Here is a 26,358-nt window from a genome sequence, read left to right as displayed (position 1 = left end):
TTAGATGTTCTCTTTATTTTCTATGCAGTAAAATTTTATTTTTGTAGATAAATTGATATTTTCTTTGTCTTCTACACAGTAAGTTAATTTATTTTTGTAGGTAAATTCTTTAGCTTGTAATTCAGGAGGCCTTTTCTCCTCGAATTGGAGAAAGACTTGCTGGAGTCTTAATTTTGACATCTTGGTATTAAAGCAAGATGTTCTACCCAGCTTTTTGAATGTTCTTATCTTTCTCAACATCCAATGAGTGTTGCCAAAACCATATCCACCATGCCAGTGTCAACCACTGTCGTCACCCTAGTATCTTTGTGAGGGCTTCTTCATTCAACCAGCTTTGGGGAGCAGCGGATGGCAGAAACAGTTAACAATAGATGATACAATGAGGGTCTTTTACTTTTTAGTGTATATATCTATATTTGAGGAATTATGCTAGACCAGTTTGGTTTTCGAAGCAGGATAAGAGTATCGGGGGCATTAGTAGCCATATAAAAATAGGCATGTTTCTCGTCTTCTAGTTTAGTTAAATTCATATTAGTTTAGTAGTGATCTTAGAGTTGATAATTATTGGGAGGATTCTTATCCAAATTGAATCTGAAAAGCAGTTGCAAAAGGCCATTTTTAACAATTCACTCTAGGTAAATTGCATTCAGGTTGAAGAATGAGGATCTGAAATATAAATACATCTTTCTGAGTTATGATTTATGGCATGTGTTTCTTTTTAGTCTAATGGATTTAAATTGTTAAGCACTATGTGGTACCAATAGCTCTTGAAATTTTATTTATCAATTTTTCTTTGAAGATATTAGATTTCAGCAACTTATATACTGTAACATCCCAACCTTTTATGTCTAGTCTGGTGCCCATCACATATTCTCATTTGCAGCAAGAACTATGCTGCGTAGACTCCTGAAACAAAATTTTTAAAATAATTGCTACTACAGGCTGTAGCTATGCCAGGTTCAACAATATGCACGTGGAGAAAGCTACTATGTCCTTCTGAAACCCAAGGCACCTATTTTCCGAGAAGCTAGCTCCTCTTCAAGCTATTTACCTTGCAAATCATAAAATTCGTGCAAGGGGTCAATCTGTAATCTGAAAGAAACAAACCTCATACAAAATAGTGGATGTTTTCCAGGAAACCATAACTGACTGGAGAAAATTATTTCAGGAATTCCTGTAAAAGATATTATCAGAGTCTGCTTAAATTTGTTAAAATTATAGTGGTCATCAATATTTTTTCTTTTTTTTTTCTGTCGCACATTCTCCTTGTCAAAATGATTTAGATTGGTGAATTTTCTCTTATTACTAAAAGAAACAAGAGACTTCATTTGACATTTTTTATTCTAGTGTTGCTTCATGCAAGTTGACATGATTATGTTACTTTAATGCAACTTAAGACCTGACTTTAGATTATTATCTTCTTTATTTTTCATCATACCTAACTGGTCAAGGTGCATTTCTTCAGCTCTCTGGCAATTTTAAGTGTGTTCTCTCACTTCTAAGCTATGAATCTGTTCCAGATATCCTGTTTTGTGGCAAAGCTCTCAGGGCTCAAGAAAATTTTCTTCCGAGGAACTTACATATGTGGTCATGAAAAGATTATGGACAAGATTTCTTGTTCAATGAAATATTGGTAATTCACCATTATCCTTAGAGAATTGATTAAAGTCCTTTTTTGTTCTTTAAATATCTCTTCCACTCATTCTGTTAAATTTCAAATATTGACTACTAGTGTTAATATAACAGTTTCTCAATCATTTATTAGATTATATTTTTTAAGCAAATTTTTTAATGTTTATTCATCATATATATAATTTTTCTAATATCCTTCAGGTCAAAAGGTCAGCTACAAACAACCTTTTTATGTCACGAAGGGTTTTTAGGAGCTGTAGGTGCATTTTGGAGTTATGAGAACATGGGTATTGATGACTTCGCAACAAAGGAAGTCATGAAACAAGTTTTGCTAGGTGCTCCTTATATTGGAGGAAACTCTCCATCTTCTTATTCACCAAGACAGATATTTAACAATGTAAGTGATGAAACAGAACTCGTTTTATAATTTGTGACATTGTCTTGCCAAATAGCTCCATTTTGTTTCTTCATAACTGGAATCATATTTAGATGGTTTTTATCATTTCTTGTATTATGTGCATCATATACTCCAAGCTTTCAACTAGTGCATATGCAATTATTGATATTCAAAAAGTGCAGAGAAGTAACTTGATGACCAAATTGTTAGCTAGGCATAGTGGAGGACATGATACTTTTATCAATGAGTTCGTATTTCTGAGATTGTGTTAAAATTAGCAAATCTTAGGTATGCTATATCTTGTCTAAGTTTATAAGATGATCTTTGTTCCTTGATATATTCAAATATTGTTTAGATAATTTGTTTTTCCTCGTACCATGATTGTCGATCAAATGAAGATTCACACTGGGTAAGTAATGTAAATAAATGTCAAAAGTCGGAATGACGAGCTTAAGTGGTTTGTCCATGTTTTTGCCTTCATCGTCTCTTTAGTCGTATAAGTTGTATCCCAGTACCTCTCTCATGAATGTCAAGTTGTTTTAAGTCTCGTTTTGAAGTTTGAAAAAATCCAAATTCTAGAAAAAAGATTTACTATATAATATATATGGGTGCGAAATATGTTTCTCTTTCAACTGGAAGGCTACAACATGCTATATCAGATATGAAGTTATCTATGTTTGAAAGGATTTTATGGTGCCTAGATAATTCTTGATGAAATTATAAGAAGCCCTTAATTTACTGGCTTACATAATTATAACCAGGGGTCCTCAGTCATGTCTATTTATAAAGTTTTCTATGTTTTACAAAAATAAGTTGTAAGGGCATGTTTGGCTTAACTTTTGGAAAGGCCTTATCTAGCTTTTGAAGCAAAGAAAGATCCTTTTGCAACTATCTGTTGTTTAGTAACACACTTTCAGTATGGCTTTTTGGAAAAGATGTTGAAAATTGAGTTTTGGTATGAGGTCAAAATCATTTCTGGACTTCCCATGACTTTTGATGGATACCTTTTGATACCTGGTATTTGTTCAAACTGTTAAATATTGGTTTGTATGTATTGGTACGACTGGTATTTAAAATCTTATTTGAAAGCTTCTATATTATAGAATAGACATGGAATAAGGCTCATGCATTAGAACTCCCTTTTTCTCGTGGTGTAAACCATGAAACAAATGAGTTTCACAGAATATGAATGAATAACTGGAATACCTTCTAGATATAGTTTTATTACTCTGTTTCTCTTAATTGAGGCTTTAGGAAGTGGGTGCCTAGAAAACTGTGGTTCAATTAATTTGAAAGAACTTGCTAATCTTCAGGATGAGTGTGGGTTCAATTTGTTATTTGTATCTTCTAATACAAAAGACTGCATACTAACCAATACAGTGCCGTAATGATTGCATGGTCTCGGAATTCTAATATCATAGTGTAGCTGAACTAATTACAAGTTTGTGCAAGGTCAAGATTTGGGGCCTTCCCAAATAACTTCTCTGAACTTTATATGTTGAAGTAAAATTATGCCTGTTCTGATAACAAAAAGATAACAAGCTAAAGAAGCAATTGAGAGAGAGAGAGAGAGAGAGGGAGGGAGAGAGAGGCACATAAATCTGAAGTTACAGAAGTTAGTGAGAAACTGAAAGTGAGGAAGTAAAAAGAGCAAAATATTTAAGAATCTTTGTACAATTAGTTACGGAAGTAGCATATGTTTGTTATGTATATTTAATATCTCAATTATATATTGATTCCCATTACTTCCCCAAACAATTCATGTAATGCTATTAAAATTTGCAATGTATCGATGGTTCTCTTGAGTTCACCATTCATCTTTTTATTATTCTCGCTAACAACCTCTTCCTCTTCTACATTCTCTGTGCAAAGAATTCTAGGCTGTCGTAGAGTTCTTTGGTATTGCTGGCTGAATATTTTTGCTTGTACAAACACATACCTGAACAAGAGTGGACCAGCATAAAAAGGATGAAACTAATGCACTAGACTCTAGATTGTATGGTGTCAATGTTTTTTTAATATCATATAGGCAAGCCTCTTTAAGACCGGCTTGTTCTTGTTGCTCTGATTTATTTCCTTTGTGTAATATTCGTGACAACAAAATAGCAAATGTTGGTCACACAAGTTTCTGCTATTAGATTCCAAGGGTAATCTATCTTAATAGATCTTTTGTTCTGTATTTTTGTTCCCCCTAATTTCATGTTCATTTTCTAATCCATGCTTATAGCAAGCTTTTGTAACTAGTAAAGTTATCTGTAAGATGATAAATTATCCATTTGTTTATTTTCTTAGCTTTGACAATTAGTAGGGTTATATTTGAAAGTAAGAACTAGGCACCTTCTTTTTTACTGTATATTTAAGTTGGGAAAATATGAGTAAAATTTCAACTTATTCTTTGCTTGTTCAGGGTGGTAGTATGAACTTGAAGAAAGAAGCGGAGAGGTTACAGAACGAGAACACAGAACTAAATGCTGAAGTGCAAAGATTGCGAAATGAAAATGCCGAGCTGAGAGCCAACTTAGAGAAGTTGCAACAGGACAAATCGCAAAGCTCTTAGACCATTACCATGAAATTTATAGTAAACAAGCTTGCGTTCATTAAAAACAGAGGTTCGGTGTCATATCTCGTCTTTAAGCTTTTATTTGTACTCTTATGGTTAAAAACATTAGAGTTGTGGTCTCTGGCGATATTCTATCAATTTTCATGCAAAACATATGATTTGTCTCATGTGCGTACTCAAGCTATTTTGTTCTCCTTTTTATTAAAAACATATGATTTGTATATCTCATTCTTTAGAGAATAATGGACAATGTTGAAGACTATTATTTGGTTCAGTTATCAGTCTGGGAACCTCTTCACATTAATCCGTAGCTATTTTGTTCTCCTTTTTATTATTGTATATCTCATTCTATAGTGAATAATGGACAATGTTGAAGACTATTATTTGGTTATCTATTTGGGTAACCTCTTCACATTGATATGTGTCCAAAACGAGTCGCTGTAGTGGTTCGATACGTTGCATCTCTTTCATTTGTTGTTATTTGGATATGACTTTTGACGACGGAAAATATTTTTGATGTTTGATGTCTTGATTGAGTTGTCAAAAGAATTCAGTCTCCTCGTTTCATATTGAAGATGAGCTTTTATACTTGGTTAAAAATGAGCAGAATATTTCGTAAAATATCCTATAGGGAGGTAGTCTCTAATTGCTCCCAACGAATTTCTCTTAGTCTTTTGTCTATGTGGGCGACGAAGGGGGGACAACCCCAAATTGCTTGCCTTAGACATGTTTTAGATTCTTGTTCCCATAAGTAGACGGATGGAAAGTCACCTAGATTTCACATGATGATTACGTATTAGATGATGATTAGTTGATAATATATTTTTTATCATATATCACCCCCTCCCAAGGCATGTGCTTCAGGGCTCTTATGAAAGGGGTTCGAAGTGCCACGTTTAGTTCATGTGACATGAGGACGTATGGGATCTCCTCACATGAGTCGGGTTTTCTCGACTCACGCTTTGGGCATATTTTGTCATGTGTCTCCGTCATGACAGATTTTTCTTCACAGAGTCAAGTTTTCCTTGCTCACGCCTCAGGTATGTTTTGCACTATGCATCCGTTGTGACGGATTTCTCTTTACATGGGTTGAGTTTTTTTCAACTACATGCCTCAAGCATATTTTGACTTGCATCTCCATTGTAATGGAATTCTCCTCACGTGGGTTGGATTTTTTCGAATCATACACCTCGGGTATATTTTGTTTTGTGCCTTTGTCGTGATAGATTTCTCCTCATGCGAGTCGGGTTTTCCTGACTCATATATCTCGGGACACCTTTGCCATGAAGGATTTCTTCTCACGAAAGTCGAATTTTTTTGACATGCACCTCATGTATATTTTGCCTTGTGCCTTCGTCGTTGTGGATTTCTACTCATGCGGGTCAGGTTTTCACGACTCATATGCGTCAAGCACATTTTGCCTTCTGTCTTCGTCATGACGAGTTTCTTCTCATGTGGGTTGTATTTTTTGACACTCGTACCTCGAGCACATTTTGCCTTATGCTTTTGACGTTGCAGATTTCTCCTCATGTAGGTCGAGTTTTTCCGACTCACGCACCTCAGGCATATTTTGCCTTACGCCCCAACTATAATGGGTTTCTACTCATGTGGATTAGATTTTCCCAACTCACGTGTCTTGGGTACATTTTACCTTGTGGCTCCGTCGTGGTGGATTTCTCCTCACAAGGGTCGAGTTTTCTCAACTCACGCGCCTCGAGCATATTTTGACATGTGCCTCCATTATAACGGATTTCTCTGAATACACGTCAGGTTTTCCCAACTCATATGCCTCGGGCACATTTTGTCCTACGCCTTTGGCATAGTAGATTTCTCCTCACACGAGTTAGATTTTCGCGACACATTCCTCAAGCACATTTCGCCCTGTACCTTTATCGTGGTAGATTTCTCCTAATGTGAATCAGGTTTTCCCAACTCATATGCCTCAAGCACATTTTGCCCTATATCATTACTATGACATATTTCTCCTTATGTAGGTCGAGTTTTTTTGACTCACGTGTCTTGCCCATATTTTATCGTATGCTCAGGCCGTGGTGGGTTTCTTTTCATGCGGGTCGGATTTTCCCTACTCATGCACCTCAAGCACATTTTGCCCTATGCCCCCCATCATGGCAAGTTTCTCCTCACGCGAGTTAATTTTTTTCGACTCACGCGCCTCGAGCACATTTTGTCCTGTGCCTCTATCATGGTAGATTTCTCCTCACATGAGTCGAGTTTTCCCTAGCCACACACCACAAGCATATTTTACCCTAAGTTTGAGTTACGTTGTTGTCGATAGCCTCGGGAGCACATTCTTGAGGAAAGTGAAGCTTGAATTCCCTTGTGAGCTAAGCAAAAGAACTAATAAAGAGTGACTTCAGACAGACGTGCCATTCTCGTGCTAAGCCTCTTAATGTGGTCGGGAATGCACGACACATCAAGGCGTTTGAAGTGCTATACAATGACATTTGAGCGTGGAAAGCGACAATGTGCTCCATCGGGTCAACACTACCATCAAATGCCTCCAATGATGGGAGGCAGAAGTTTGCTGAGATTGATTCCTCCTAGATTTCCTAGGTGAATAGCGATCGACCCAAGGTGGGTTCAACTTGTCGTTCCCTTGTAAATTGTTGAAATTCTCATCGTATCTCCTCCAAACGTCAATCCATTTGTCGTAGCTAAATTCGTAGGGAATCCTCTATCAAATCTACCGACTAAGTCTCGGATTCAAGTGGGGTACAATAGAGATATAGTCCACTGAACTCCATAGTTGAGGAGCGATGTGCCTTCGGGGCCAGTGATTCCATGGGCCTCGGGCGCTCTTGGGATGTTGGCATCACATCAAGTGGAAGGACCCCTACGAGCATTGGTGCTACTGGCGATTGACCTTTTGACCATAACTAAGCTAGTGGCGTCGTTTGTTGGGCTAGCCACCACAAAAGTGGAGCGACAACTTGTATCATGCTTGTTAGTGTCTAAACCTGCTAGGTGAGATTCAAGAACACCTCAAAAAGGTCAAGCAAGTGGCTCGAGGTCAACCCCAGGAGTGAAAGGCCTGAGTCGTTGAATAAACACCACTATCGCGTCGACATTTAAGCTAAGGTGGATGCGTCAACATGCGGAAAGAGTGACTATTGCCCCCCTTTGAGCAAAAGTATTATGGATTTGGCAAAGCCTCATCGCTCAAGCGTTCATTAAGAGGGTTGGTTAGTGAGCGTTCTTGCAACATCGGGCCCTCCTTCTAGTGTCAATATAATGAGAGAAAATATCAGACATCTTTGTCAACCCAACGTAATCCAAACTCATATGCACAAGGTTGCCCAAGGTAGCTTCGAGGCAGAAACGTAGCACTCCCGAGGTATCACCTATATTAAGATCGAGGTTAAAAAGAGTTTCCCGACCCGATCCCGCTAATACCCCAGTTAGTAACTCGAAATCCTAGAGTACAAGAGTAGTAAAAAAAAAGTCAACCTCTTCACCTTGTATTGAATACTAGTTTTTATACCGGATCTCAAAGGGATAAAATATTTCGTGAAATATTATATGAGAAACAATCTCTAATCGTTCTCAACTGTCCCAAATTATCTACTTTAAACTCCTACCGACATGAGCAAACAGATGAAAAATGACAAACAGATGAAAAATGACCTAAAGACGATCGATGATTGACATACAATATATTCCCAATCAACTTTCTTTACAGATCAAGAGAATACCAATCTGCATCTCTTTTATTTGTCATTACTTGGATATGGCTTTCTTTAAAGATCAAAGGAATACCAATTTAACAAGCAACCAACACCGTTTACTCGACCCACATGGAAAATGAACTCTACAATAGAATACAAGGCTTACATGACACAAGGCAAAAGTACCGCTCCCTGGGAAGCGTTTCCTCGTTTGGTAGACGATTTGGTGCCACTATTTAGTTCTGCACAAATAATGCGAAGAGTAGTCAGGAATCATACCAAGTGTAGTCCGCCGTCCATCTTGCAAGCGTCCTCGAGAACACCGTTTTGTTTTTCGAGGTTACTTAAAACCAAAGTCTGTCGTACCAAAGCATACCGTTCGTACCGGACGATACGTACCGATCCGACAGGTTACCGGTACGCGGACCGTCCGATACCACTACAGTGCTACAGTACTATACTGTAGCACTACTACAATATGAAAAAAATAAAAAAATATTTGATATACCAGAACATATCGCTCGATACGTTTGGTACGATACGGTACAATGAACCTAACTTAAAACAATGCGAAGTTCTTTTGTTTCTATAAAGCAGTAGTACGTGTTGTTGTCCCTATTCATCCTTTATCCGGCCATGAATTCTCTCTCGTCCGTTCTTGGCAGGCATTAAAAACATACTCTGACTCCTCCAATACTCCAATCAGAATTATCCTAAGAGTAAAAGTCCGTTCTTGGCAGGCATTAAAAACATACTCGACTCCTCCAATACTCCAATCAGAATTATCCTAAGAGTAAAAATAAACAAACTTCTCCCATTCTTTACTTACGTCCTATAAAAGTTGGCCTGCTTTGCAATATCCACTACTCCTACCCCCCTTTCAACATGATTTTGCAGATTCACAATCGAAATCATGATTGTGGCCATAATATGGATCAAATAAAAGCTTAAACTAGATTCAAATTGTAAATCATAAAATTGAATTCTTTTCCTTTTCAAGCTTAAAAGTTTCAAACGTGGATCAACAAGAAACTAAATAATAATATCGTCTGGCAATAATCTAGTAAAACAAGCTTCATTTTGCCAGGATAAGACACCATAGAATAAAACGCCATATAACTTACTTAACAAAGATAAGATGAATCAATTCAATATCTCCAGCACAATCTCGGACAGACTATCAAACGTAAAATATAATTTTTCTTGTCACTACAAGTTAGCAGATAATCAAGAACGGTGACTAATGAAACTAACGAAATGATATAATTGAATCTATATAGACATAATACATAAAGCATACATGAAAATTTCTGTTGGATTCAATCAGGGACAAGAAACCATTTGGGACCAGTTCTGATCCGACCAAATGAAGAAGAGTTTCTATCAATAATATCGCCACAACAGTGAATGATAGTGTTGCCAAAAACATTTAACATATTCAGAATCAAAACAAGAAAGAAAAGTCAACCATTCTCCTGCATAATAGTTTTTTTTTATTTTGTAATTCACAGATCTTGACAAGAACAAATATTAATGTATGATAAGAATATAAGAAATTTGAGTTCATATAGGCTGCATTATATGGAAAATATGCACAGTTTTATGATTTAATACTATCTCCATCTGGCTCATAATTTTGATATTTCTTTTTTGTCTTGCAATTCACAAACTGAAATGAAAGTAACTTTGAATATATTTGCAATTTAAGAGAAGCTAGTAGAGTGGGTAAAAGATCAAATGAGAAAAGATTGACCATTCTGGAATCAAAGAAAGAATGATTAGATGCCAGTAACAATAATATTATAGGACCTTAATGGATGGCCATTCGACTTAATTTGTGAGTTATGTTTTGTTCATGAGAGCAGACAAATGATTAATAACTCATGATAAATCCATTCATATGAAAAAATTAAAAATCCAAACATCAAGCAACCAAGATATTTCATATTTGTTAAGAGGAAAATCACCTCAAACAACAAGTCTAATGAGATGCTATACAAGTATATAGTGAAAAAGATAGATTCACTCATGGATGCTTTATAAGTATGTAATAATGTAGTTGAAGGGAAAATAACATTGTTCTTCGTTATCCTGTATGAAATTTCCATGTTGATGTACCTGCCAGACTTTTAGAAGGTTTGACTAATGCTTTGGATCTACAGATGATACCAATCAACAATTAGCTGTCTTTCAAAGTTATACACATTGCTTCAACTTGCCACTTGCTTCAAATAAAAAGAACTCGATAGAAAGTTCAAGCAGGTAAACATGCAACTTCTTTTTCTAATTAAAGCCAGCCAAATTCAGGTACCGCCTGTAACTTCTCTCTCTTTTTTTTATGCTTTTTCTCTTCTTTTTATCTCTCCGATCAGTCACTGAATCAATGCATTTAACGAATGCACAACTCCACCAGGAATGAGGAAATAGCCTAAAAGGATTTTGGAATAGCAAGTATCCATCAACTGGCAGGATCCAGTCGAGATCAACCAATCTGCCAAACATGGTCAAAAGCAAAGAATTCAATTTACCTGTCCATCTCAGGCGGTTCGACCCATTTTTTTCTTTTCTTTTTTTTTTTAAGATGTTAGGTCTGGGTTTTTCCTTTTTAAAGGACCTGAACCAAACAATGGATGCTTAGGGCTAGGTTTTTCCGACTCAAACCAGATGTTTTAGGGCTTGCAAGCAGTCATGAGCCCTTTCTCCCTCTTCACACTGTCACGCAATAGCCGCCATGCGTTCTTCCTCCCTGTGCTGCTGCACGTCCATGGCCTGTCAACCGCCAACTGCCTCATATCCAATATTTATACTTATCCACCACTGTCTTCTTCTTCCTCTTTTTTTCTTCTTTCGTTCTCCCTTCTTTCTTCCAACATCCCCCAGCAGAACAGTACCATGGTACATCCTGGTGTACCGCACATTGGTGCATCAACATTAACCCATACGGTCCTGCCATCAACCAGTGTGGGTCTGATGCTAAAAATCCATTCCTTGATCTCCAGGAAAGCAGAGAAAAGCAGAGAAATATTCCTTGGAGACAAACTAGTGTAAACAAGAATTTGTGGCTTACATTTTATCAATGAATAGTTGCGATCCTCTCCGTGGAACAGTTCTTAACATGATTAAAAACTTCAATCAACAAAAATTTGATCCGAGGTAAGCATTACTCACACACCCAAGTAGGCCTCAAATACAATTGACTTTAAAACGTTAGAAGTATGGTTTACCTTACCGGTCCGTATCGATGTACCAACCAGTTGTCAGTATAATCCATACCGTGCATACCGATACATGGTACATAAGGGCATACCGAAGTATCGCCCATACTGATCCCCTGTTAGACCGATACATACCACCCATACCGAGCGGTATGGCAAACCTGGGTTAGATGTCATAAGGTCCCAACTATTTTGAGCTGTCTACATGAATTCTTCTCTTGCCATTAAAATCAAACGAAAAACATTTTTGGTCAAACTACCAAAATCGTTTTGATCTCTTCTATAAATTTTTATCAAGTTTTACTGAAACTCTTCTAGCACAATCATGTCTATATATGAATGTGCTGTCAAATATCAAGTAAAGGCATCCAATTTGGAGAAGTAGAATATTGAATTTGTACATCGGAAAAAATGAACCAAAAGGGGTTAAGAACATGTATATTTCTCTATGTGGTGGTTCATTCCATCGTGTCTCATATAATGCAAAAGAAACAAAGAATTCTAGTGGAACGTAAAAAAATATTAATTTCTTACCTATAATCATTTGAAAGCAGCGGAAAATTTAACCATGTTGCACACCTTTGACTAAAATTCAATGTTTTTTGAATTGGTTTGATCTACTTACAAAAGGTCTGCATGTCAAACTCTTATTTCATTTGGATGTATTTAAGAGAAACAAGTCATCTTCAACAAAGCCTTCAATTAAAAGTTCCTATGTTGTAAAAGTGAGACAGCAGGCACAATAACTAAACATATTTGCTTATATTAACTTCTTGATCTTATACTCCCTTATTTCCTCTTTAAGTGTAAGCATTATCACCTAGTCATGTCTCAAGGAGTGTGGATTGAGACATAAATCCATTGTTCTCTAGTGAGTATAAAGTACAAATGTGAAACATGATTGTGTGTTATTTGGTGTTTTCTTTCAGAGAAAGGTAGGACATCTTATAAGACAACATGATACATATAACTGAAGAGTCATCCAAATAGAAAGACAAATTTCATACAAAAACCAAAATGGTGAAAATGGCAACAAGGAAATTTGCATACAATAGGATGAATGCGTATAAAACTTCACAACATTTAAACCATAAAAGTCATAGTAAACAAGATTTCAAGTCTCAAGTTTCCAATTATCAAGATAAGGGTACACCGATAGTGAGCAAACAAAAGAAAGATGTCTCAGGTTTTCACAATAGTCACCATGTTAACTAACAACAGAGGCATATCAAGTCCATGCATTGCCGAATGTTGCAGTTCAAAGGCAGTAAGAAACAATGAAATGACAACTTGTAAATAAAAGAAAAGAGCTGCTTCTACATTCCAAAACCAAATACAGCTCGTATCTTGTGGAAGATGAGATCCCTCCATCCTCTTTCTGTGTTTTCCACAACCGTGGCATTCCCATACCTGTAAACAAACCCAAACATATGATATTAGTTAAGAGACCATACATATGCTAAACAAGAGGATGCTGTTATTGTTAGAAAGAATCTTACTTGTCTTCCTCTGGCACATTTGTCTGCGTCAATTTCACAATAGTAACTCCTTGCTCAGGCTCATCAAAAGTCAGCCTCACCTGCATTCCATTAACTTATCAACTCCCAAAACCCAATTACAAGTTCAATAGATCAGAAATATAGAGCTAAAAAATGCACTCACCGTTGAATGAACACCCTCTGGCCAGCTTCCAAATCTCCACTTCTGAACGATCAGCTTGGCTTCCTGCAGTTCTTCATTGACCCCAGTGATCGATCCATCAAAGAGGCTGAACTGTCCACCAACTTCCTTGCTAATCCTAGAATTGCTCTGAGTGAAACCCTTCCATCGGTTCTCATCCATCAAGATCTCATAAATATCCCTTGCCCTACAGTAGAACTTCTCCGTCAAAGATATGTTCTTAAAGCCCTCTTTAGTCTTCTTCTTCTCCTTCGTTGCCACCGCTGCATTACCCGCTACAGATGCGGTCGGAGCAGTCTTCCCTCCAACTGCAGGGGATGCCGCAGACTGGTTTTTTCCAACAACAGAGGGAGGCTTCTTGGTCTCGAGCTCGTCCATCGCGGGGCCACCCTTGGCCATCGCCTGCACGTAAGCCCGAAGCTTCTCCAACACCACCGGCTTGCCCTTGGCAATAAAGGCGTCCTTGATCCGGCGCCCGACAGGGCCGTCATCATCCCGGATGGTGATCCTGACCTCGGGGTCCTCTCCGGCGTTCTCATCGGCGAGGTAAGGCACCTCGACGGATCCGGAGACCTTGACGAGAGGGTCGCCCCCAGCGGTAGAGTCACGGGCCTCGCCCTCCCAGGATAGGGAGAGGGAGAGCTCGTAGCCCGGGATGACCTTGCCCTTGCGGATGTTGACGTAGGCCTCGCCCTCGAGCTTATCGAGTGCCTTGGTGCGGATGGCGAGGCCGCCCTCGCCGTCGAGAATGGTGAGGTCGGAGAGGAGGGAGGAGAGGAACGAGCGGGACCACTCGATGCAGTTGCGCTCCGCCCAGTGCCAGTTGTGGACGTTGGTGCCGTCAACGCGCTCTTCGACGATCCACCGCTTGTCGCCCTCACCAAACTTCGCCATGGCTAGATTTAGGGCCGGCGACGGCAACACTGGAATTAGGGTTCCACAGATATGGAAGAGAACTGACGGCCAAGCGTTCCCGAATACCAAATTATGCGGACGGCGAACAAAGTGTTACGGGGAGGGGATTAATACACGCGAACAATCGAGAAAGGGATTCTGGAGTCTTCGATTTGGAACTGTCTGGAAGTTTACGTGTTTTTAGTCACGTCGATGATCGCATATCGACTACTTTATTGGAAGACATGCAACCGAGATAGCGTATAGGGGTGCAATGAAATCGAACTCGAGCTCGACTCGAGTTAGAAAAATAGGGTTTCTGGAGTCTTCGGTTTGCAACCGTCCGGAAGTTTCCTGATCTCCTTTTTAATGTTTTATTATTTTATTAAAATATCGGCTCACAAGTACCTTATCAAACGAGTCAAATTTGAGCTCGAGACAGAAATATGATTCTGCAGAAAAAGGAAATAACAAAATCAACTCCCAATGATGTAAGAAAAACAAGTCTTCAACAACAAACACTGCACGGGCAACAAAAACTATAAATCCTATGAACAAGGTGAAGTACATCACCAGTGAGCTCCTGAAACTGTCTTCAAGTACAAACAAGATCCAATGACAACGCCAATAATGCGCCAGTAGCACATTTTGAAGCTCATTACGAGCTACCAAATAATGGCTGCACATTAAAGTTTCGTATAACATCAGTCATCGAGACTGAATTCAAAATATAAATCAATTTGTTAGAGTAGTAGCTAGCAAAAGAAACATTATTATCAAGCAAATTGTATGTGATGAATGTAAAAATGACATCCAGACCATTATTGTACAATGTAATGTGCTTGGCATGTGTACTATGAACCTAATGCATGAGACCACTAATATAGACAAGCACACAAACTGCATACATTATCAAATCACAAAGTGCAAATGCTTCTTGCCGACCCTGGCTTTAGGCAATTGGTGACTGCATTGTACAAAAAAAAATTAGGGTCAGAACTGACAAGTGAATAGTATAAAAAATGAAAAAAACAGGTATTAGATGTAATCTCATTCAAGTACTCTAACAAGTAGGCATCATGCAAACCATAAACACAATATCTGTCATAAAAAAATAAATATACCATGCAGACCATAGATAAACAATTATGAAAGCTTACGCATCAGATCAAACAGTTAACAACACTTGTAAAGATCAGATAAAACAGATACACAGGAACAATTGAAGTTTCATGTGAAGCATTCACTTCTGAAAATCCAAGTAACATCACTAAGATGCTCATGTGTCTTATCTGTAAGGTATGTCCACATGGTAAGAGAAAAAATAGCTTACATGGTTACACAGAGGTATGTCTTAATCAAGTAATCCACAAAAATATGATGGTGCATTAAGTTTATAAAGTAATTTAGAGCAACATAATTTTCCTTGGCTTCAGATTCAAGTTTCCTTAATCTGTTGGAATTTCCTTTTGCTCTGGCTCTTCAACTCTTCTTAACCATCAAATGGCTTCAAAGACATCCATCCAGCATTTGGAAAGCCCTAGCTAACCTGGTGAGACCCAAATTTAGTTAAGATCATATTCCTCAACTTTCACGAACATTTTAACCATATCCAATCGATACTTTATATACTACAGCATGAATGTCCAGATGCAAAAAATTCTTTTACTAAAATTAAGACTGAACCACGTGGGCATCTGCTACTTGTGGAAAAATTATTGGAACAATATATTCTTATGGCTGTAATAAGAGAGCAAAGACAATCACTAATGAGACAAAAGTTCAAATATATATACGTGATCAACAGGTAAATGAACAGGCCTTGCAGGTTTTGCAGATAAGAACAGAGAAGAAAATCAACTATTGGATCTCAGCATCATGATGGATGATCTTCAATAGAAACTTGCCAGCTGACTGACTATTCAGGATCATATTGATTTGACGAACAAAATGGAACACCAATACTGTCAAGCTTATTACAAGACCTAGCCTAAGAAAACCCAGGAATCCAATTCACTGTACAAGTAATTATACTTGTTTTCACATTAGTTGTACTTGCATTTTTTCTTTTCCCAAGTGTGGAGTACCATCAACACACATAAGGTAGAATAAAAATGCTACAGCATTTCCTTGGTCAACCCCAACTTTGTCAAAATAGATCATGATATCTTTAATACTTGATGTGAAAAATGCACCATTCTTTTATGAGACAACCGTCCAGAAAAGGCACAGGATAAATCTCTTCCAATTTGTCTAAGATCTTAAAAGGCAAATGATATCATGGGCAAGTCCGGAAAAGAAATTATTCAAAAACTCATAACAAATTAGACAATTGTCTATTCAAAAGACTGACCAATATTCCTCTTGAAAAGCCAGAAAATATTAAAAGGATCCTGGAAGATTGGCAAGATATCTATGTTTACATGGAAACCAAAGGAATTTACTTGAATGCAACTGTGGGTACAGGTGAAGAAATTATCAAAAGTGCAAATTTGCAAAGAATTAGGAGTTCATATCATAATGCATGATTATTCAAGTGCTTAGTAAAAATTTTTTTTAGCCGGAGCAATTAGAAACTGTAATAAGTCAGAATAGAACTAAATTATAAATATTCCAGAATGCCAAGGAGCATGGCCCACCTAGCCTCACCTAGTTCAGCCCATCAAATTTGTGAACTATATTAACCTAATACCTCAAGCCTAATCTCGGTTACTTATTAGAGGTATCACATTCTAGTGCAACCACACCACTATTCCCCTACCCTGCTATCAAAAGAACTGAAAAAAAAAGGGGAGAAAAATCAGAGAACATATCAACTAATGAAAAACCAGAAACTAGAATTGCTTTAAAATTACTCTACATCTACAAGCAAAAGTGATCAATATACAGAATCCTAAGGTTATGCACAACAATCCCTGATACAATAGATTATCCAAAAACGGTAGAAAATTTCCTTCCACATCTACAGATAGGTTGCCTGACTATCAAGTTTAACTATTTTTTACATTCAAATATATTGAACAATTCATGCTACCATCAAGGAATGTTACTAAAATCAATCCTAAATCCATAACGTTCATCTACACAGGCATATGAAAGAGAATTTAGTATGTCATACAAATTTTTGAGAATTCAGTAATGTCATGCAAATTTTTAGATTTCAGTATGCCATACAAACTTTTAAGAATTCAGTATGACATACAAACATTCGGCTCGCCACAGGTCTTCTGTTTTCCTGCCTAATAAGCAAACCTTCAGATGGACCAAACCTTTAGCACAAGGTCATTAGCCAATCTTTCCTTGTCAATGATTGTGGGGTACGCAGGACAGCAGAAGACATATACGTGTGATGCAATATTTTATCATCACATCAGCAACTCATAAGCATTCATGTTTTTGACTGGATCTAGGATTGGATTGTAAAGGTTCAAATCTACATCTTACTTCATGTATTAGTTACCAATCGTTTCAGTTTTAGTTTCTGGTCTATTCATAAATAGGCTGAAACCTAGAGGCCTTTAAATACAATTATATCCCATAAAAAGATAATCCCCACAAAAACAAATGGTCTGATGCTAAACCAGGAAATTATTATCATTTACAAGAGCTGACTCTCTAATAAAAAGAGTCCAGAAAATACTTTGATAATAAAGGAGATATTGTAGTAATCATAATATGATTTTACTAAAATATTATTTTTTTCCTTTTGGAAATATTTTCTGTCGTAAAGGAAATATCATTTGGTAAAAATTTATTGAAAGAGAAGTTAAAGAGCTGGAAATTAATTGTAAGATTTGATTTATTTGAGAATAAGAAAGGTTTTTTTTTTATTTCTGTGCTTCTCTTACTCTCGTAATTTTCCACTTTCTCTTCTTTATCTTTTTCGTCATATCAATTTCTGATGTGCATGTTTTATTCAGATTTTTGTTGATTTCCATTCACATAAAAATATCACATATGATGAAGGTACAACTGCTGTTTTACGAAGGTACAGCAACATAAAGCACTATGCCTGGCACAACAACAGTGAATGATGATTATTATCTCCAAAGTTATTTGAACTTCAACAACATTAAAAATAAAGTTCTATCGACCTCCATACAAGCCTGAGCTAACAAAGAGTAGTTTTCATAAATTAAAATTTTGTTGTCTAGGAACCATCCTTGCTCCTTTAGCAAGAGTAAGGCTAATTACAGATTACACCCTGTAATTAGTTACCCTTATCATCCCGATCCCAATATTTTCAAAAGTTACATTAAAATTTCTATACTTATGAAAGTGAAATATTTAACCTCATTGCTCCAACAAAACCCTTCTTTTTCTCTTGATTTTTAACTCTATAAAATTATATTTTTAACCCTATATAGGGATCTCAATATTTCATTTTCATAAGTATAGGGAATCCAATATAACTTTTGAAAGTTTAAGAACCGGAATGCTTAAGGAGATTAATTACAGTGGGTAATCTATAATTAGCAGACAGGAGTATCCCTATATTTGGTTAATTAACACCTAAGTAAGGTCCTGAATGAAATAGTTGTCCAATATGAAGTCCTCTTCCATAGATGATCAATAGTGTACACCAACTTCGCATGACTTTATCCTGTGAACTCTTGAATTAGATATTTAAAACAAATAGGACCAACTAAGTTGCATAATTATCTTGTGGATCATGCTTAGCCACATAGTTGCTATGGAAAATGAAGCCTCAACCATCCCTAAATTCAGTGCCAAATGATATTACCATCAAATAACTAAATACATCAAATGAAAAGACCTCCTTTCTTCTTACTTTTACTTTTACTAAAATCCAGAAACTAATGGTTTTAACGATTAAATTAAAAGCATGTTGTGATTCAAGAAACCGATACCAGATTAGTCAATATTGTACCATGTCATTTTAACACCAAGGCCTCCTTCCATTATCTAATTTTATAGTTTTAAAGCAATTTTCTTCTTGTCTAAAGTTGCATTAACTGGAAAGTTAAAATAAACAAAGAGGGTAACCAGTTATTAATGGATGGTGCTGAATTTTTGTCCCATTGTTCATCGAGACTTCACAATTAAAGTTATTCACTATAGACAAAATCATAAAAGGAAGAGGCTGGACTAATGCATTACCAAATGCATGTTCTAGATATAGAACTTATGAGATCAATTTTATTAGCAGAAATATTATCTTTGTTATTCTGTGCATATTTTCAGCCTTGTATTATCCGAGCCAAAGTTTAAAATATTGATCTGCTACCGATACTGGTTGGTGGTCACACTGCTAAAGTAATGGTATGCATAGACATACCAATGCTTGATACATGTTGGTACTGCTAACACGAGAGGAAGAGGGAGAGAAGGAGAGGAATAGGAGGAGAAGAAGAGGAAGAGGATAAGAAACCTGAGGAGGAGAACAATGCATAGGAGAAGAAAAGAGGAAAAAGCGACCACAGTGACACAAGGAGGATGTTCACTGGTAGTGACAGAAGATATGGCAAAGGCGGAGAAGAGAGAGGAGACCTGCTTCCCAGTGCCGTTGACAGACAGCTGCCACTGTCAGCTGTGCTTTTGACAAACTGTCAATATTAAATATACGAATCATATTTCAATTTTCAACTGGTACTTATGAAACAGGGAATGTACCATCTGATACAACTCATTTCAAATTGAATGCATGAAATCATTAGAATCATGTGCCTATCCCCTGTCAGACCAGTAAATACCAGGCTGTATAGGTAATACACCTAGTAATTGAAATTTTGAACCATATAATGTTATCATTTCAATGTAATCCTAACATGTACTGATATGTACTAACAAATAATTGTCTAAGCATAAGCTGCAGTGATCAAACAATTGCAAATCAGTGCACACATCATAAGAATCAATCAGACAGTACATCATTATTAGCATGTCACCTAACACCGCAAAGCCTTCAAACTGCATCACTGAATGATTTGGGTGGTTTTAAGTAATACATAATGGTTTACAAAACTCAAACTTCACTTGACGGATTCTCCTATGACTGACAAAGAATTCCACATTTTCATCCTCCATGTGAACAGGCCAATATTTTGGCATACATTGGCTATGATATAATGCTATGAGATGAATCTGATGATCCCAGTAAAAGTTGGTAGTCATTTAAAGTAATCGGCTTTCTTTACAACTTACCAACCTTTGACTAGTGAGATATAAGTCCAATGTTAACAAAAAATAAGCCAGTTCAATGATCATAATAACCAAGATAACAACACATAAATTTGCAATAGCAATCATGATAGCGTATGTTGGGTTGCATCACAACCTTTTTGGTTAATGGAATTATAATCATGGCAGTGAATACCGTAATAGAACGAACCATACCTCAAAATTTTCCGTGAAGAACCATCAGGGATTCATGCTAAAAAAGTTCTCCCTAATTTCAAGCATCATGGTATCCTCGTCGTCATCCACCCTACCTGCCATGGCTGTTCCATCCCTCTCCATTGGAAACTCCAGAGAGGGCATCTCCCCAGTATTAGCCAGTGCTATATCGACCTGTGCCATCTGAATCAGCGATGCGTCCATGGTGGCAGATGCTGGCGACCGGACCGGGAACGACAGGCGATGCTGCCTCCTCACTTGCCACAGTGCGGCTGTCAGTACCAGCGCTTCATCATCAGCCGCGCTCAGCGTCAGTGCCAGCGCATCCGGATCCCCATCGCCCTCCGCCAAGAGTCCCGTGGGATGGTCAGATTCTTCAGCACCGCCAGCGGTTTCATCGGGGGAGGGGAGCGGGGAGCGGCAGATGGGGCAGGAGTTGTGAAGGGAGAGCCAAGGGACGATGCAGTCGGAGTGGTACAAGTGGGAACAAGGGAGGCGGCGGGCACTGGCGTGGAGGGGGAAATCGTCCTTGCAGATGGCACAAGCGGGGAGGGAGGCATCGTCCGAGATGCAGACTATGGGTAGGGCGTCGATGGAGGCGGCAGGAGCGGAGGAGGGGCCGAGCCGGGGGGCGGGTTCCAGGAAAAGCGGGTCGATACGGCGGCGGAGGCGATAGTTCGGGTTAGAGGGAAGGCTGCGGCGTTGGTCGGAGTCGTAAGCGAAGCCTCCGTCGTTGTCATCGTCATCGGAATCGGTGAGGACGAGAGGCAGGGATTGGGGAGGGGGAGCGACGTCGGCGGCGGCAGAGGAGGAGGACTGATGGTCGGTGGGGGGTTGGAGTAGTTCCATTTCTTCGAGGAAGTCGGAGCGGGAGCAATCGGGGCAGATGAGAGGTGGGTGGGAGGGGAGGAGGGTAACGCTCATGTCGCACTCGTGGCACCAGTAGATCACGGGCCGACAGGTGGAGGTAGAGGAGCAGAGAGGTGCGCCGCCCTCGACGGTGGTTGGAACGGGTGGAGAAACAGCGGAAGACATGGCCTCTTTCCTCCGCCTCAATTTTTTCTCGCCCACTCTCCCTGCTCCTCCCCCCTTCTTCTTCTTCCCTCCTTCTTCTTCTTCTTCTTGTCCTACTCGATATGGCTTGGTAAACAGGTAATGGTGGGGTTGGTACGTAAGACGAACGTAAGGTCGGGTGGACTAGCCAATCGACAACGTTTCCTGGACGGAACTAGAAATTACTATATATTCATTTTATACCAAACAGATACAACAAAGTCGCTTTGGCCGAGTGGTTAAGGCGTGTGCCTGCTAAGTACATGGGGTTTCCCCGCGAGAGTTCGAATCTCTCAGGCGACGTATTCTCTTTTCTACTTTTTATGTACTGTTATTTTATGATTGACCTCATCCTCCTAAGTAGGTTTTGGATGATCTTAACATTAGCTAATGTTTTAAGAAGCTATTTAAACTATCAATTTGGATCAAAATTGACCTTACTAATTATTAATTGAACTTTGATCCAACTGCATGGAATTGATTGATTTGTGCCTTATTATATCTATTATTTTTCTCGAATTTCCTTATTATTTCTATTTTTTTTTATAATTCATCTTTGTGAAATCTTATGGTTTAAGTAACTCAATATGAAAACCAAATTCTCAATTATGCTTGAGAATGAATTTTCTTTTGGAAATTCTATTTTTTTGACATTAATTTCAACTACTTTTTGAACAAAATTAGTCCTATTTTACACAATTTCTCATGATCCCCTCAATTATGAAATTGAATTGAACTTATTATATCATCATTTTATTAGTCGAACTGGTTTTCCATGATTAGGTTATATTGGGGATTTTTATTCATTGAATTTTGATTAAGACCTAATTAAGTATAATTTAATAATCTAAATCTTGGATGTGGATGTCGGGTAGTTATCATTAGGAATAGGGTTTAATTATTGATGTGAGTTGGAGGTTTGGTGTTACTTAACTAATTAGATTAGGATCAAAGAAGGAAGAGTTTAAGTGATCCAAAAAATCAAAATTATAATTTTAGTAAGAATAGGGTTTTTAATCCAATTTAGTAGATAAGTTCATCTCCTTTGTAATGCTTGTAATGCTTGTAATGTTCCACTAGTGGGTGGAGCATTATTTCTTTCCTAGGATGATTGAGTGTGATATTAAATGATAATATATATATATATATATATTAGAAATATAAATATTTAAATATGTTATATTTATATCTAAATATAAATATTTAGAAAATATTTATATTTTAGATATTTGTCAGTTGATACCTCCCATTTTATTTTTTTTTCAAAAAGTACTTTTAATTTAAAAATATTTAAATTATCTTTTAAAAATTTTTCATCTATTATAGTATTTTGGTATATTACAGTATTCTGATCATTATAACAAAAATACTATAAATGATATAAATAAAATACTAACTACAAATCTAAAAGTATAATATTGTAATAATCAACGAAGAACGACAACTAAATAGGAACGATATAAGCAATGACTACAAAGCTACTAAAAATATTATTTTTTTATATTTATAAATATTTTTAATATATCAATAAAATATTATAAATTATATTGAAAACAATGTAACGAGCCAAATAAAAATACTATAATAGTTAAAAATTAGTAAAAAATAAACAAAATTTTGACAATAAAACTTTTGAGGGGTATTATTTGAAAAAAAATAAAAAAGAGGGTAGGTTTTAAAAATATCCAAATTATGAGCATTTTCTTAAAAAATCATATATATAAATATATATCAAACATTATGTGATACAGATAATATTCATTTATTCGACACTCACATCATTATAAAAATAATAAAAGGTCTTATCAACAACCTTATCATTTCATTAAATTTAAATTGAAAAATATTTTTTAGTTTAATAGAATATTTTTCTTACGAACCAAGCATAAAAGATAAACATGAGTATAATTAATGTCAAACTCTTTTATATTTCTCGACATTGATCTTCATGTCCATGTCAGAAGATCAAGACGTCGATCGAGACCGGAGTACCATATACAAATTAAGAGATCAAAATATCTTACACGAATAGAATTTGACCCGAGTCAAGTTGATCGATCCTAAGTCAACAGACCTCCGATCATTTAAAAAAATTTAAAATAAATATAGTTTCTAACCAATGATCCATTGGCTCCGATTATGATAAATATGATCACTCGTACCAATAATAATATCTGAAGCTAAAAATAAAAAGAAGAACCAAATTCCCCATTCGTATTCGCAGCAACAGATGCTTACCCATCTTTGTCTCCCCGAGGACGTGCAGCACAAAGTTGGATGTGTCCTACTCGCCATGGCACGGAGAAGTCAATAGGACCTCTCTTTTCTGCCGTCGACAAATTAGTCTCTCAAGTTCCAATCACCTTCCGATGGCGTGAGCGGAATGGCATTGCCCTCTCGAGGATGGGACAACGCCATTAGGCCATGTCTTCTTGTTAGGACTTCATGCACGTCAAAGCTGACCCTCCTCCACCTTTAGTAAATAGTCACGCTAAATGCCATGTCTGTATCACCGTCACCGGGCCGCATCTCTTTCTCGATGACCACATATCATCCATGGTTTGACGCAGACTTGCCACCTACTTTCTTGGTTTCCATGGGTACCTAATGGTTCCCATTTTTATTGCTCACGAATCGAGGAGAGGATCGATACAAAGAATACGTCAAATCACGATGTGTTTTAGGTCAACAAATGATTTAGAATTTTTCTTTGTTTCCAAAGTCATGAGATCCATTTGATGAGACAAGAAGGAATGCTAATGTATTACTTTCTTCATATATTATTTGAATAAATATGTTCGTTGCATTTTGATGCAGTCGGCCATCTGACAAAGATACATAGACAAAGACAAAGATGACCGGCATCTGAATCATTCGCAGCCAATTGCTTTCTTATCTCTTTGTTCATCCATGTCAATTCATTCATTCATTCCGGGCTTAGGAAGAGAATTTTCATGGCTATTTTGTTTCTCGTCTCAAAGGTTTTTTTTTTTTTCTTGCTATGATCACTCATAGAGTCATTAATGTTTCTTAAGGAAAACTTACGCTATAATTCTATGTTTTTATATGGATGTGGGAATTAAAGTCAGCTGCCTGACAAAAACATGGCCAATTGAACGATGAAGGAGGCTCCATTATCTATGTCTTAGAAGCCAAGCATCAATAATTATTTTTGAGGTGGATCCACCGAAGACAAGTTATCTTCTTCTGACAGGCCAATGTCACCCTAATCAATTCTTCCAAGGAAGTTTCATCTTATTGTGGCAAGCTCAAAGTGTTATGTTCTTATGATATTACAAACTAAGTTAACTTGTTTAGCTGATGGTTAAAGTTTTTTCTTTTTTACTAAACAGAAAATATGTATTAATTAACGAGAAACATTACAGAAGTCACTTCTAATATTATCAGAGTGAAAACAATGAAGAGAGTCACTCTCCTCTAAGTTGTTTGAGCATTGCCATTAGGAACTTTGACATTGTCATTAATGACCCAATAATTAGATTAAAAAATATTAGAAATTAAAAGTTTAGAATTATTATATAAAATCTCATTATGTGCCCATCAAATCCATCATAAACTAGTGACAGAAGAACAGATTTCAACAAACCAACCTCACCACCAAGATTCACACCCTAAAAAATCCAATTCCAAGAACACCAAACAAAACGAATGAGACTCTAAAGGGATCGAGAAAACCTATAAAAAAAATTTAGAAACAAAGTCACACAGAAGACACATGAAAGAAAGAAAGAAAGGCTCCCATGTAATCTCACCTGACAAAGTCTATTGGTTAAAGAAATTTAAATTGAAAATCTTAATAGGAGATAAAAACTAGTAATGACGAAAGTTATTTTTGAGGTTTATGTATTTATTGTATATAGAATATTTGAATTAAAATACAAAACTCCATGTGTTGAGTGTTTGGTGGAAGCAATTGACTTCAGCAATGGATCATCATTTGTCTGAATAAACTTCAATGGTTGACTTGAGATCCAACCTTGATAAACAATAATTTTTTATTTGAGTAAACCTAAATGACCATTTTGTAGTCGATAATAAAAAATAAAGAGGATTATAACTATATAAAAGAAACATTACCTTGTGATTTATTTGAAGACCGTATAGTTTTTGCTTATTGATATCCCATTTGCTTGTTCTATTGTGTGAGAAGCAAGAAGGATCATAGGAAAACAACAGTAACTTTTGACCTCAACTTGCCTATCAAGGAAGGATTAAACCAAGAAAAAACAAAAGTCAATAAAGAAGAAAAACAAAGACAAACAATTGACATAACTATTATATTCCCTCTAAGAGGGAAGGAATTATCAAAGTAGATGATGTTTAGAAATCAAATAGATTGCACAAAATATTAAGATATACGTCTATACAAGTAAAAAGAAAACAAAACACATAATGATCTGAACTAAATGTAACAAAATCTATAATCTTCCGAGCAGAAACATGACAAGATGAGTCATGCTCTTTATAGACACATATTTATAGAAGAGAATATCTTAAATTGATTTGAGGATCCGACGAATGGTTTATCTTCGATGGCTAAATTAATTTGGTTATATATGCTAAACTAATTAGTTTTGAGGATTCATCGGTTGTGCCATTTTTGGTGATCCATTTAGGTTTGAGAATCCAATATATGAGTTAACCTTGATGACCAAAACATTTGGGATGGCTAAATTAGTTTTGGAGATTTAGTGAATGAGTTTTATTCAATATCTAATAAATAATATGATCTTTAGAGTTCATTCAAACAAATCATCAAGATTATTTCTTGGTTCCTTTTTCCAAATAGGATGTCTTACTTTGTTTAGTCATTTATAACAAATCAACTTCTTGGAATGAAATCATTAAAATAAAATCTTAATT

At 36.8% G+C, this 26,358-nt stretch overlaps 3 protein-coding genes and 1 non-coding gene across 6 annotated transcripts in view; 2 read left to right on the top strand and 2 right to left on the bottom strand.

Annotated features, from left to right (window-relative positions):
• The window catches only part of LOC103999188 (pantothenate kinase 1), a 36,102-nt gene extending 31,239 nt beyond the window's left edge, over positions 1-4,863 (top strand). For both annotated transcript variants that reach the window (XM_009420854.3, XM_065084193.1), the window contains 3 exons: positions 1,521-1,633; positions 1,834-2,029; positions 4,437-4,863. In XM_009420854.3, the coding sequence (XP_009419129.2) occupies positions 1,521-1,633; positions 1,834-2,029; positions 4,437-4,586 (459 nt within the window). In that variant the 3' untranslated portion in view covers positions 4,587-4,863. The remainder of the gene's footprint in view (positions 1-1,520; positions 1,634-1,833; positions 2,030-4,436) is intronic.
• Positions 4,864-12,590: 7,727 nt separating this feature from the next.
• LOC103999187 (uncharacterized) lies at positions 12,591-14,217 on the bottom strand. The gene is made up of 3 exons (XM_009420853.3): positions 13,153-14,217; positions 12,990-13,069; positions 12,591-12,900 (listed from the first exon to the last, which is right to left on the bottom strand). Exons 1-3 carry the CDS (start codon positions 14,062-14,064, stop codon positions 12,807-12,809), a joined length of 1,086 nt encoding a protein of 361 aa, XP_009419128.2. The 5' UTR covers positions 14,065-14,217; the 3' UTR covers positions 12,591-12,806.
• Positions 14,218-14,820: 603 nt separating this feature from the next.
• LOC135593879 (E3 ubiquitin-protein ligase RING1-like) lies at positions 14,821-21,566 on the bottom strand. 2 transcript variants are annotated; one of them, XM_065084192.1, is made up of 2 exons: positions 20,422-21,566; positions 14,821-15,031 (listed from the first exon to the last, which is right to left on the bottom strand). In XM_065084192.1, exon 1 carries the CDS (start codon positions 21,454-21,456, stop codon positions 20,446-20,448), a length of 1,011 nt encoding a protein of 336 aa, XP_064940264.1. In that variant the 5' UTR covers positions 21,457-21,566; the 3' UTR covers positions 14,821-15,031; positions 20,422-20,445. The 2 variants fall into 2 exon arrangements, with proteins under 2 accessions (XP_064940264.1, XP_064940263.1); XM_065084191.1 differs by lacking the exon at positions 14,821-15,031 and adding an exon at positions 15,287-15,613.
• A 129-nt stretch (positions 21,567-21,695) lies between these two features.
• TRNAS-GCU (transfer RNA serine (anticodon GCU)) lies at positions 21,696-21,777 on the top strand. The gene has a single exon. It is a non-coding gene; the product is annotated as a tRNA-Ser (tRNA).
• Positions 21,778-26,358: the final 4,581 nt, after the last annotated feature.

This window comes from Musa acuminata, chromosome BXJ1-9 (assembly GCF_036884655.1).
Source record: "Musa acuminata AAA Group cultivar baxijiao chromosome BXJ1-9, Cavendish_Baxijiao_AAA, whole genome shotgun sequence".
Lineage (NCBI taxonomy): Eukaryota > Viridiplantae > Streptophyta > Magnoliopsida > Zingiberales > Musaceae > Musa > Musa acuminata.
The sequence above is the reverse complement of the archived record's forward strand: the minus strand, read 5'-3'. Positions and strand labels throughout refer to the sequence as shown.